This window comes from Nothobranchius furzeri, chromosome 16 (genome assembly GCF_043380555.1).
Source record: "Nothobranchius furzeri strain GRZ-AD chromosome 16, NfurGRZ-RIMD1, whole genome shotgun sequence".
NCBI lineage: Eukaryota > Metazoa > Chordata > Actinopteri > Cyprinodontiformes > Nothobranchiidae > Nothobranchius > Nothobranchius furzeri.
The window spans coordinates 49,351,413-49,364,331 of NC_091756.1; the positions used below are offsets into that span (position 1 = coordinate 49,351,413).

The following is a 12,919-nucleotide window of genomic DNA, read 5'->3' on the forward strand; positions in this document are numbered from 1 at the left end:
ACCCAGACCACTGAAGGCCGTTTGAGGCTGTGGGTGTTTTCTAGGGATGTGTGATGAGCATGCCTTGGTAAGTGTGCTGTGATTGTGAAACAATGGTGTCTGGTTACATAATAAGCCGTTGCCTTCAGAAGAGGAGTAACCCCATCCCTCAGACGATGCTGGATCTCACCGGAGGGCTTTTGGGGGCTCTGAGCAAGGACGGAACAGGGTGGGGGTAGGGTGACGGCAGGGGTGAAGACAACATTTTTGTCCCACCTGACACCCCAAAAGGCAGGGAATCTTCCACAATGATCCTAATAAATACTGTAAACAACATGTGTGTGTGTGTGTGTGTGTGTGTGTGTGTGTGTGTGTGTGTGTGTGTGTGTATATATGTGTGTGTGTGTGTGTGTGTGTGTGTGTGGGGGGGGGGGGGGGGGGGTAGGCTCACTGTGTCAAATACCTGCGTCTAAATATGTCTCATCAAAGCTGAGATGTTAAAAGGTTACAGCCTGAGGGTCTCCTCTCTGGTGCATCTGTCTGAACATCAGCAGATCTCTTTGTCCATATCCCTACCAGACTAACGTCCTCCTACGTCTTCTTCTCTCCCCTGCCTTTCTGTCTTTCTCATTCAGCAACAAGAGAGTCGGCATTCGTCCACGCCATCGCGTCAGCAGGTGTAGCGTTTGCAGTGACCCGCTCATGCGCCGAGGGGACGTCCACCATGTGTGGCTGCGACTCACACCACAAGGGACCCCCCGGTGAGGGGTGGAAGTGGGGAGGCTGCAGTGAGGATGCCGAGTTCGGGGTGCTGGTGTCCAGGGAGTTCGCAGACGCCAGAGAAAACCGACCGGACGCACGCTCAGCAATGAACCGTCACAACAACGAGGCAGGACGCACGGTAAACAGACTTAGTGCTGCCTGTATTCTGTTACCACCAACCTTAGTGATCCACCTGAACACAGCAGGCTTTAAATCCAAATCGTGTTTATTTATAAAACACTGATTAAAAACAGCAAGGTAAACGAAAGTGCAGTATATTAAAATGCATATATAAATGAGAAAGAAACTATTAGGTGGCACACAATATTTATAGTAAAATTAATAGTTTTAAACTGAAGGGGGAATAGGCGAGTCTTTAGGCAAGATTTAAACACCATAAGCAGATCAGCTTGTTTTACACTAAGAGGAAGCCACACTGAGCCAATCTAGCGACACAAAGTGGCGTGTGACAGCAGTTCCAACAGATAGCAAAGGGCAAAACCATTTAGGAACTTAAAAACAAAGAAAATAATTTTACAATCTATTTGATAACGGACCAGGTGCCAATGAAGAGCAGATAGAACCGGTGACATATGTTCATGCTTCTGTGTCACTGCTGCAGCAGTCTGAATCAGCTGCAGAGGCGTAAGCAGGGACTGGCTAATGCCCGCGGACAGAGCGTTACAGTTGTCTAGCCTAGTCGTCACAAAGGCATGAATCAGATTTTCAAAGTGATAAGGTTAAGGTTGGCTTCATTAATCCCCAAGGGGAAATTGAGTTGCCATGGACATAAACAACAACAAACAGACAAAAACAAAGAAATCACAATCACTGGACTCTGCTATAAACCACAACCATGATCAAAACATCCAATATGAGATCATACCAAATGGTCGTTGTAAAAACGCACTGCAGCAGGAATAAAAGGGGTTCTAAAACATTCAGTGGAACAATGGGGCATTAACATTCGTCCACTAAAAGAGCTCCTGAGATCCTTTAAAACATGGTGGAGAGGGTGATCCTCCAACGACAGAACAATCTTAAGTTTACTCATGCCTTGATCAGAAGATTTTATCTTGGCTAGTTGCCTCAAATGAAAGAAACTAATCGTCACCACAGCACATGTTTATCAAATTTAAATTTCCATTCATTTTCACACCCAGATTAGACACTGTGGGCTTTAAGTGACTATGTGTATTTTCCCTGGTGATGGGGGCAGTACATACCTAAATCATCCAGAGAATAATGTTGTCAGAGAATAATGGTAAAAACTACACATTGTCACTTGAACAAATTGGGTTAATAGTCCCAGGTTAAGAAAACTATTACTACCTGCATCCCTAGGCCCACTTTGCAGAACTTTTTTTTTGTCATTGAAATGCAGGAAGTTTGCAGGCATCCAGGATTTAACTGCAGTTAGGCGTTCCATAGTTTAGCTGCACAGACGTTATTCTCACAGCTAAAGGGCACATAGATGTGGCAATCATTAGTGTATCAGTGAAAAGACACCCCAAACCTTCGAAAAATAGGCCCAGGTAGAAGCAGGTACTGGGAGAACAAGAGTGGCCCGAGGATTGACCCCTATGGGACACCACATGGCATGGGAGCTATGGAGGAAATCAAGTCATCAACCCAAACACAAAAACTACTAATAGTGAAATAGAATCAAAACCATTCCAAAGCAACTACCAAAATACTGACTGTAGGCTCCAGGCAACACAAGAGGACTTCATGATCCACTATATCTGACGCTGCGATCAAGTCCAAGAGCACCAAGACCACAGTATGTCCAGAGTCAGAAGACAGCAAAATATAATTTGTAACCCTCAGCAATGCCAACACTGTGTTGTGATGATTATTCTCAAGCATTTGAAAAGCCTGACATATCTACACCACCCTGTCACTTAATGATCACAAACTCATCCATTTAGACTCAATGGGAAAGGCTGTAATTGGTTTAGCATTCAGGAAACCGCAGAAGCTAACAGTTAGCATTAACGATTGCACAATATGGCAGAACTCCTGCAGATTTAAGTTATTTGTGAAGATAAAACATCAAATTTGCAAAGCAGATTCTGTGGTAGAGTCACGTTGATGTTATCCAATCAGAAGCAAGATATCCAAATATGAGGAAAGAAGATTCTAAAACCTGTCATCTGAAGCTCTCCTCTTCTGCCATTTCCTGACAACGGTGCAGCAGGGCTTTTTTTCCCAACAGAATACAACTTATAAGACATTCATTTCTACAACAGACCACTGCAAAAGTATTGATTAAACGAATATCCAAGTAAGACTGGAAATCCTCAGGAATCTCATGCACATCCAGGAATGCTTTAAACTGATTAAAAACACATTTCCCCTGATTTTAGACAGCAAAGGAAGCTCAGAAATTGGACAGACGTTTGAAGAATCAGTTGAAGCAAGGCCAGACTTCTTTGTTACTGGCTGAACAACAGCATGTTTAAAACTTACCGGCACCACCCCATTTACCAAACTTCCATTCACATTATGCAAAACACAGGGGGCTATAGTGGAAACTACTTATTTCAACAGGCGTTGAGAGATGGAATCATTTGGAGATTAACCAGCTGGCTTCACTAACAGTGAGATATAATCTGCTAAAATAACATCAATAAAGAATTAAAACTGGCTCCTGCCATCTGCAGATCCTCCACCAGAAGGCACCAGACATGTCCAGGACAGGATATGGCAGGTTTATAATGAAAATACTAAACCTGATATTTCATGTGGATGATTTAAGGCTAGAAGTAGTTTGATGAGAATTTGTAACAATCTACTTAAACAGTGATATCTAACTTTGGTCCCAGCTGCTATCCACCGCGTTTTTGTTGTTTCTCTACTCCAACACACCTGATTCAATGGTTAAAAGATCTGTTCAGCAGGTCAACAAGCCTGCTAGGGCCTGTTAATTACCTACTGATTAAATTCAGGTGTGTTGGACAACAAAAACAACTAAACATGCTGGATAGATGCTCACAAGGCCCTGGTATCAATGCTCTGTGGTGTTGGTGCCACTTTGGTATTTGTAAGTTGAAGTTAAAATAGCTGGACTTCCGTTAGCACCCAAAACATAACTTATACCTTTCTTCTTTTTTTCTGTCTATACCAAGTTTAAAAAGTCTAATAATTTATTTACTTATTTAAAGTCTGAACTTCTATTTGTGGCAAGGTGGAGAAATGAGAGCCCGGGTGGGATTTGATCTCCAGACTCTGCATGCAACCAGTAAGCCAAAGGGATATCCTGTGGCCAAGTAGCCAGGATGCATGATCAGTTAGGATACAGAGACAGGATGCTCACCCTGTCACATACTTTTCAGATACATGAAAATATAAATATTTTAACAAAAGTGTATTTACATTTTTTTTATTTAAAGGGGCATTATGGAAGTTTGACAGCCAAAACATGTATAGAAATAATTAATTTCTTCTTCATACATTCTCCTGCAATGCCCTGGTCCTGTAGAATGAGCCCTGCCATTTTTACTGTGATCGCCTGTTTTTCTGTAAAAATCACAGAAAAAGAGAGCAGCTCGGGTCGAGCAGGCTGCTTCATGCGCGTTCACGCTCAGGCATAGCCCGTAGCATTTGCTATCCGTAGCTTTAGCAGCAGAGAGAGAAGTAGTGCCAACTCTGCGACTTTGTTGCTGTTCCTAACGCCTAGTGACAAACCTAGCTACATTCCTGAGGACCCTTAGCTACTTCCTTCTAGATATTTCCTGCAAATTAGCAACAAAATAGCCATTTTCGCTCCGAACCGTTCTTTGGTTTGACATTGTTTCAGCTGTCATCAAGGATATGAAAGTTACAGATATTAAAATTGTTGCTGGTGTGTAGCTCACCTTGTAAGATGTCTGACTCCCATGCTGAACACCTGGGTTCGTTTCTGGATGTGAACATAGTTTATTTAGTTTCTTTTTTACATCAATGGTATGGTTTTTTTTTACAGTAAGATGCCCAAATTTTTATTTGAGACTCGCCGAACAGCATTGAATTCACAGATAAAAAAGATGTGGGTTCAAATTTCATTTTGGAACAATTTTTCAAGCAAGGGAAGGGAATGATCTGAGCATGCAGGAGGACTGACCCATCTTAAACCTTTGTCGGCTGTGCTGAAGAGAAAGGTACAGAACAAAATTATTTAATTAATTAGCTGCATGTTCTCCTGTCCTCTGTCCTCCGGGCCACACACACACACGGGACTGTCTCAGCTGTTATTTTCGTTAAGGAGTGTGCACGTACAGCATGCGCGCCTTGTGCCCGAGCCTACTATTGAAGCTGCCGTTACGCTTTTGGCCTGAGGGGGCAATCGCGAGCATAAAAATTCAAAAGTCCGAAAAGTCCCTTTAAAGATTTTTGAACTCCTGACATCCACATTTTTTAAAAGCCCACATTTATTTTATGGGCTTGTGTTTTTGCTAATAGGTCACTGTCACTACAGGTTTTTCTTAGAAAAATAACATTTTATTGATGGATTTGAAACAAATGAAATGTCAAACTTTTAATTTGTAAACATTATTTTTTAAACCGAAACACAGCAAAAAGTTATGTAATTACTGGATTGTTGAATCATGTTTTCATGTCTTAAAGTTTTAAGTTTTAATCAAGTATCAGCAGCCGTGATTTTCTTTTACTCTGTCTCAGGTAAATGCTGTGGTAAACCACGGATGACTACGTGTTCATGTGATGGGCAGGGATTTGGTATTTGACTTGTCTGCACATTTCTGGGTTTCCAGCTGTAGATGATCTCTTGATTTTGAATGACTGCTTAATTACACATCTAAACAGAACCTTGCCTTTCATGCTCTGCATCCCAATAAAAAATTCCCCAACAGTCAAATAACCTGCGTGAGCTGGGGGGGGGGGGGGTATCAGACTTAAAACATCACCAACTGCTGTCACCGCTGGGGGAGAACAGACCTGGGGCTGGGGGGGTGATTGAAGGACCACACGGCAACAAGACGACCCTTTGATCACAGTCAGAGGGACCACAGAGCAGCACTAACCTCCACCTGCACCTCTCACGCTCCCTTATTTAGCCCCAAGGCCTCAGGACTTTCTCAGTGTGACAGGCTCACATTGTGATGTCACTAGTCCACCTTGCCCCCCCCCCCAAAAAAAAGAAAAACGTTTAACCATCTGCGTCCCACCCCAGCTGGGGGGATTCAGCTGCTAAATGCATCTGATGAATTGCACAACAAAAATCAAAACAAAGGTGAAATACACCCTGAGGGAGCGAGCTGAGAAGGAATGACTTCAGAGAGAATCATCAGCAGCAGAACCGAGCATCTGGGCTTCACAGCTGCAGAAAACTACAACGTAACAGCCGCAGTGACTTTAAAAAAATGTTTTTAAGTCTTGATCACCTGTAAACTCAAACCTATAAAACTGTAACCCATTCAGAAAACAGAGTATGATCACACTATTTCAGATAGACTCCTTTTACAGGATGTAAAATCTGCCTCATTCATCAATTTCCATCAACGTCTGAGTTTTTAGGAATCTTAAAGCCCAAAGGGCAACAATTACTCTTTCTCCACCTCCCAGCTCCAGAGATATGCCTTTAAGAAAATACCTATAAGGAGGATTTAATTTAAGATATGATTTTGTTGATTTGGGGGGGGGGGGGGGGGGGTCTTTTTAACGAGTAAATTGGATACGTAAATGTAATAAGTACATTGTAAACACATCAGTTATGTAGACACTTTAAAACAGCTCTAGTTGCCTCATTTCCATAGACTTCATGCGTTTTTATAAACCTTTACACATGCATGGTAAATGCCCTTAAATTGTAAATGAAAAAGCAGAAATTTTCTTAATACAAATTACAAAAATAAGTCATTTTTTTATTTTTAATTATTATGCAGTCTCCATAAAAAATAAAAAGGATCTGAATTGAACTGAATAAAATAGTCATGGTCAACTTTAAACATTTTGCACATTTACTACAGCAGCTGCTGCCCAAAGTCCTTCACATAGTAAAATACAATCATACGTATATACAGTGCTTGGTGAGAGACAGATAGACGAAAACAAAGAAATCTGTTATTTAAAACATTAAAACATGGTTAAAACAGATAAATGTATAAATGTAGTTCAAACTTGAACCGTAAAAATAAATTTTCTGAAGCATTTTAAGGTTTTAGCAGATCCAACATTGCAAAGAAGACCATCCACAGTCTAGAACTGGCCACAGAAAAAATAACTTTCACTAGGAGACTTAAGTTTTGTCCTTGGAATCACTGAAAAATGCTTGAAGAAGGCGTGTGTGCTTGATCTCAGGAGTTTTAGGAAATTAATTCAACAATAATTCACACAAGCACACTGGGGCAAGACCATTAAAGATGCCAGATCATGCCATTTTAAATATTTGAGAGCAAAGGTAGGCACAAATATTACTATTGGCACTATTGCGATGTCACTTGTCTGAACAACAAGTTATTTTGTCAGCCTGAATTTATATTCGGAAATGAAATTTGTTTTAGCAAAGGTCCGCCCACACCTGCTCCGACTATGTTTATGTTTATGTTTATTTATTTGGCAGACGCTTTTATCCAAAGCGACGTACAATTTTTAACTTATAGGGCATGTTGTGATCTGTAGGGGAAACCGGAGTACCCGGAGGAAACCCACGCATGCATGGGGAGAACACGCAACTCCACGCAGAAAGGCCGCAGCCAAGTTTCGAACCTGCAACCTTCTTGCTGCGAGGCAACAGTGCTAACAACTGCGCCACGTGCACCTACAACAGCGTCTTAGGCAAGGCTGCTGTTGTGTTGATCTTGGTAGTCCATGAGCCATGACCAAATGGAGATGGTGCACAGTAGACTGATCCAAGCCAACATATAAAAAGTTGCAATAGCCCCATCTACAGGAGATGAACAGGTGGATAGCTTGCTCAAAGACTTTAACGAGGAGACAAGGCTTAAACTTAGCTAGCTGCCCAGCCTAAGATGAAAAAAGCCTGACTGAAAAACTGCATTGACTTGCCTGGACAACTTAAAATCACAATCAATATAAATAAATACAACATAAATACCCCAGGATTTTTGGCAACCATCTTATAATAGGAAGAAAAGGGCCCAGAAAACAATCAGACGTGTCCCGGATACATGAACTGCTAAACATGAGAACTTCCATTTTGCTGTCATTAATTTGAGAAAGTTTAGGGCTGAGACATTTTAATAACAGACTGAGTCAGCTCCAACTCGTAAAGGTAGATAGATTTGAAGATCATCTGCAAAGCAATGAAATGACATATTATATTTTTTGAAAAGTGGATCCCAGGGGTAGCATATAAAGAGAAATGAGCAGGACCCACAATAGAACCTTGGGGCACACCACAACTTAGAAAGGCGTCATCAGAACTGAAACAGCTCATATTTACATAACAGGTTCTGTCAGACAAGTAGGAACAAAACCATTTGACAACCGTAGCTTTAAGACAAACACAAGCTTCCAACAGAGATGAAAGATTATTGTGGGCGACCATAACAAATGCTTCTGTTAAATCTACCAACATCCTGGCAAGGGGATATTTTTAACATACAATTTAAATCCTAACTTTGTTCCTAATGAGTCTTTGTGTTTCACAGACCATCCTGGACCACATGCATCTGCGCTGTAAGTGTCATGGCCTCTCAGGAAGCTGCGAGGTAAAGACGTGTTGGTGGGCACAGCCAGACTTCCGCATGCTGGGCGACTATCTAAAGGATAAGTACGACAGCGCCTCGGAAATGGTGGTGGAGAAGCACCGCGAGTCTCGAGGCTGGGTGGAGACCCTACGAGTCAAGTACGCCTTCTTCAAGCACCCCACTGAGCGTGACCTGGTTTATTACGAAGGCTCGCCTAATTTCTGTGAGCCCAACTCGGAGACTGGCTCCTTCGGGACGCGTGACCGTGTCTGCAATGTGTCGTCGCATGGCATCGAGGGCTGTGACTTGCTGTGCTGTGGCCGTGGCCACAACACTCGGACTGAAAAGCGCAAAGAGAAGTGCCACTGCATCTTCCACTGGTGCTGCTACGTCAGCTGCCAGGAGTGCGTGCGTGTGTATGACGTACACACGTGCAAATAAAATCAAACTGACTGCTGGACCTTTAAACCTGTTCCCCTCCAACTCCTGCACGACTTCCCTGCTTCCCCAAACACACACACACACACACAGTGTCCCACTATGTAATCCAGTCAATCTCAGGCTCTACTTCCACATCAGACAGAACCTTCCCCACCTTAAACCTGCACTAAACTCGGTCCGAACCACTTTTCTCCTCGCCCCTGTGTCTTTATTTATTTCCCCCGTCCATGCCAGCTACATGTTTGTGCCATGTCTAATAACACTTCTTTCCTGTGGGATTAATGCAGTAAAACTCTTTGCTTTCAAGTCAAAAGCATCTTCTAACACCTCATTCCTCCAGCCACTCAAGCTGTTTTTGTTCCTTTTTTATTGAATCCAAACCAACTTCTGTACGTGAAGTGAAGCCAAACACACCAGCAGCTTCAGAGAAACCATCACGTTGTAACTACTGAACTGAAAATCCAGCAGGATGTCCTGTTTTTGTAAACTACTGAGCTGATCGACTCCTCAGTGTGGCTCTTTGTCTTTACTTTTCTGACTGACTCGACTGCACAAGTCAACTGGAAGGTATACGCTTCGGTGTGAAATTTTTATAGCCTCGCATTTCTGAATTATTACCACTGGGATGGGACAGGAGGTATGCAGGAGGCTCATTCCTCTGACTAACAACCCCACACACGTACGTGTATGCACTATTCAGTTAATTTCTGAAGGTTAAAAATAATCCCTGCATATTTCCTTCAATCGTCCTGTGAAACAGCTCGTGATCTCCGCAGATTTATGCATCGTTCTTGAGTCAAGCTTTAGCATGTCTAATAATAGTGCTGATCTTCTGAGAAAACACACCTAAGTCTAAAAATAAATCTTTTTTTTTTTAAGAAAAAGAAGGGGGACATGTGATGACATGTGGAGACCACGAAGCAGCAAAGCCTCCGATTGGATGTCTCATCTCTCCTTCATTCCTTCATGTTTTCCCCCTCAGCTGAAGTATTCGAGAAGCCTGATTTATGAACTTGTGTTCTCGTCTCTACACCCTAAAACACGCCCACCTTACTGTTTTGGAGCAGCTTGGTTGGGGAATTTCAGCAGAGGCATGGATGTCTGATTGTTTAAGTGGTTTACAAATCACTGAGGGGGAAAAAAGCTGGAATTTGCAGAAGGAAAAGACTTCCAGTTCTGGTTGCTTCTGAGATGTGGGTTCATAGGACCAACTCTCACCTGCTTCCTTCTCGTTGTGTCGGACAACAGACCCACTGTTTACCCCGTAGCGCGCAGGCGGCTCTCTCCTTGTGACATGACTTAGCATTTCTGTCATCTACCACATCTTTCAGCATCCAAACCCCCATTTTCCCTGCTATATCCAAAGTTTTGTACAAATGTTTTAAAGTGAATAATTCCCTTTTTATTTTATAATCGCAAATGTTATGTTTTTATAAATATTATTTATTATACAATGTATATATCTGTATGACTGAACTAAGATTATATATTTGAAGAACAAAACTTGCCTCCTGATTTTATTACACCTTCATGTCTTCACTTTTCTAATGGTTGTCAGTTATTTTCTTGGGAAAAAAGACCTGCTTCTATTTAAGAGCCTGGTTAAGGTGACAGAATAGAATAGAATAGACTTTATTGATCCCACAGTGGGGAAATTCACTTGTTACAGCAGCACCGACACTTGAGAGTAATTTGAAGAAAAAATAATAAAGGTGTAAATACATACAGGCAGTGAGCTATTATTGTAACCTTCGACCAATAAAAACCACAGATAAAAAATGAAACTTGTGTTTCCAGAACTACGCAGCAAACTGTAAGGGACACAGACATACTATGTAAATCTGGTATTGCACAGGAATTGAACTCAAACTGAGTATTGCATTGGTGTTATTGTTTACCAGGATAATGCCAGTAAGAATTAAAGAGCAAGTCACCCCATACCAGAGTAATACTCCACTCCCACTTACTGTTTGAAAAACACAACAAATGCTGTTGCCTAGCAGACCGAAAGGGCGGAGCCGCTAACAAATACACACACACACACACACACACACACACAGAGAGGCTCACAACGACATTGTGACATCATATGGTACCAGCTAACGTTCTAGGGTACCTCTTAGCCAATAGCGATGGCAGATTTAAATTCAAATGCAGTGCAGTGTTTTTACCTGACAACGGCACAACACTGACTGTTTTAGGCAGAAAATTAAAATTTTTACTAAAATGCACTAAAGTGCTAAACTATTGACTACACATGTCTGCAGCATGATTAGACACTCATTTATACAGTTTATCAGAAAAAAGTTGATTTGGGGGTGACTTGCTCTTTAAACTGAGGAGTTGAACTATGAAATTTTTCGTGCTATTTTGGCTGATATTGGCATTAAAATGTAATGTAGGAATTTATCAGCATCAGTTTTTATTCTTTTAATATTCTTTATCTACTTCTCTCACTCAAAATGACAAAATATGACAGATTTAAGGTTTAGTGTTTGAGATATTTTTGCTTGCTTGGCACAACTGGCCTAAATTATTTTGGAGTAGTTGTCAGATTTTGCACAGATAATGTTTAAAGTTTAATTATGCATGATAGAAAATATGAGATTTTAGCTGCCCAAAACGATTGAGCTTTTCTATTTTTACTGGGGGGATCCCACATATATTTATATTGGTTTATAATGGCATCAGTTGTAATAGTTAGACAAAATCTTTATATCAGCTACAGTATTGGCAAAAAAGCCTAAATCAAACAGCCCTACTAATACATTTGAACAGAATCCACTTTTTGATAATCTCAGGAAAAAACTTTAAAATGCGGAAACTTTGTTGACAACCTTTAATGGATCTTATAAAGACAGATTAAAACCTCAAACGACTTGTGATTTATTTTTACTCAACAAAAGTAGGTTAAAAGTTCTTTCCAAGAATGGATGTCCCAACAAGTTCACCCCAAAAAATAAATGACAATAAAAAATAAAAGAAAGCACAACCTGAACCAATCACCAGAGTTCTGGAACCAGATTCTTTGAACATATTATACCAAAGTTTACCCATAATGCACTGCAGCTAATTAGATAAAGACCTAATTCATTTGTTGCCCTCCAATCATGATCAACACAGCCATTTTATTTAGAATAAAACCAGACATAAGAGAGAATCACAACATTTCTGACGTAAAAATAGTTTGAAACAAATTAGCTTTTAAATGTACTCTTTAATTATAGACATCTATAACAGGACTATGCCTGATTTGATTATCCCTTTGTGTAATTTAACTGATGATTGTTTTAAACAAAGTGCAACGCAAGTTATTTGTTTTCTTTGTGTAATTGCCATAGTCAGATTTAACGGCATAATTTCTAGATTCAGCAAATGAAACATTATTTGGCTGCATAAACAAAAACATGTAGATCTAGTAACCTGCGGCAAATAATAACTTTCCCACAGACGATGCTGCTCAGCAAATCATTTACTGATTTTTTTAAGCCGTTAAACCCAGAGGACATGGAGGTTAACCACCAACATCACTCCTAATTAGGAGGCAAATTGCCATAATTAAACAAACTATTTTATAATTTAATGAGCTTATGTTTTTAAAACTACCGGTTATGAACTTAAGCAAGTTTTTTTTATTTATTTAAAAGAAGCAAAATGTTGTTTTCTACTAAATGTCAATAACTTCATGCGCTGGCCTGAGCTCCTATTTGTTACCAGTTGGTCTAAAAGTCCATAAAGGGAGTCCACGCAGCAAACTTTCAATTATATGAAAGTTTATTTGTCCAAAAAAATTACATATGTAGAAGTGTTGAAATCAGTGGTGAAAAACATGATTTATAATTGCTAAAATATGAAGTAGGCTAAATCAGCTAACAGCTGGTTTGGGGGCTGGTCCAGGATCAGAGCAGTTTTGAGGCCTATATGTAATTAAATTATTTTAAATTAAATATTTAGCATACAAGACAAGTTTGTATGCAGCCAAGCAGGACCAAAGCGTACTGCTGCCCTCTTATTATGGAACTAAAATCCTGTCAGAAATTAACTCAATTTCCCTCCACATAAAGCAAAATATTATAAGTCTGTTA

General features: G+C 40.6%; 1 protein-coding gene across 1 annotated transcript in view; it reads left to right on the top strand.

The window, feature by feature from the left end:
• Positions 1 to 8,966, top strand: part of wnt3 (wingless-type MMTV integration site family, member 3) — a 39,365-nt gene extending 30,399 nt beyond the window's left edge. Inside the window, exons 3-4 of the mRNA XM_015962660.3 lie at positions 615 to 880; positions 8,355 to 8,966. Coding sequence (XP_015818146.1) covers positions 615 to 880; positions 8,355 to 8,834 — 746 coding nt within the window. The 3' untranslated portion in view covers positions 8,835 to 8,966. The remainder of the gene's footprint in view (positions 1 to 614; positions 881 to 8,354) is intronic.
• The last annotated feature ends 3,953 nt before the right edge of the window (positions 8,967 to 12,919 follow it).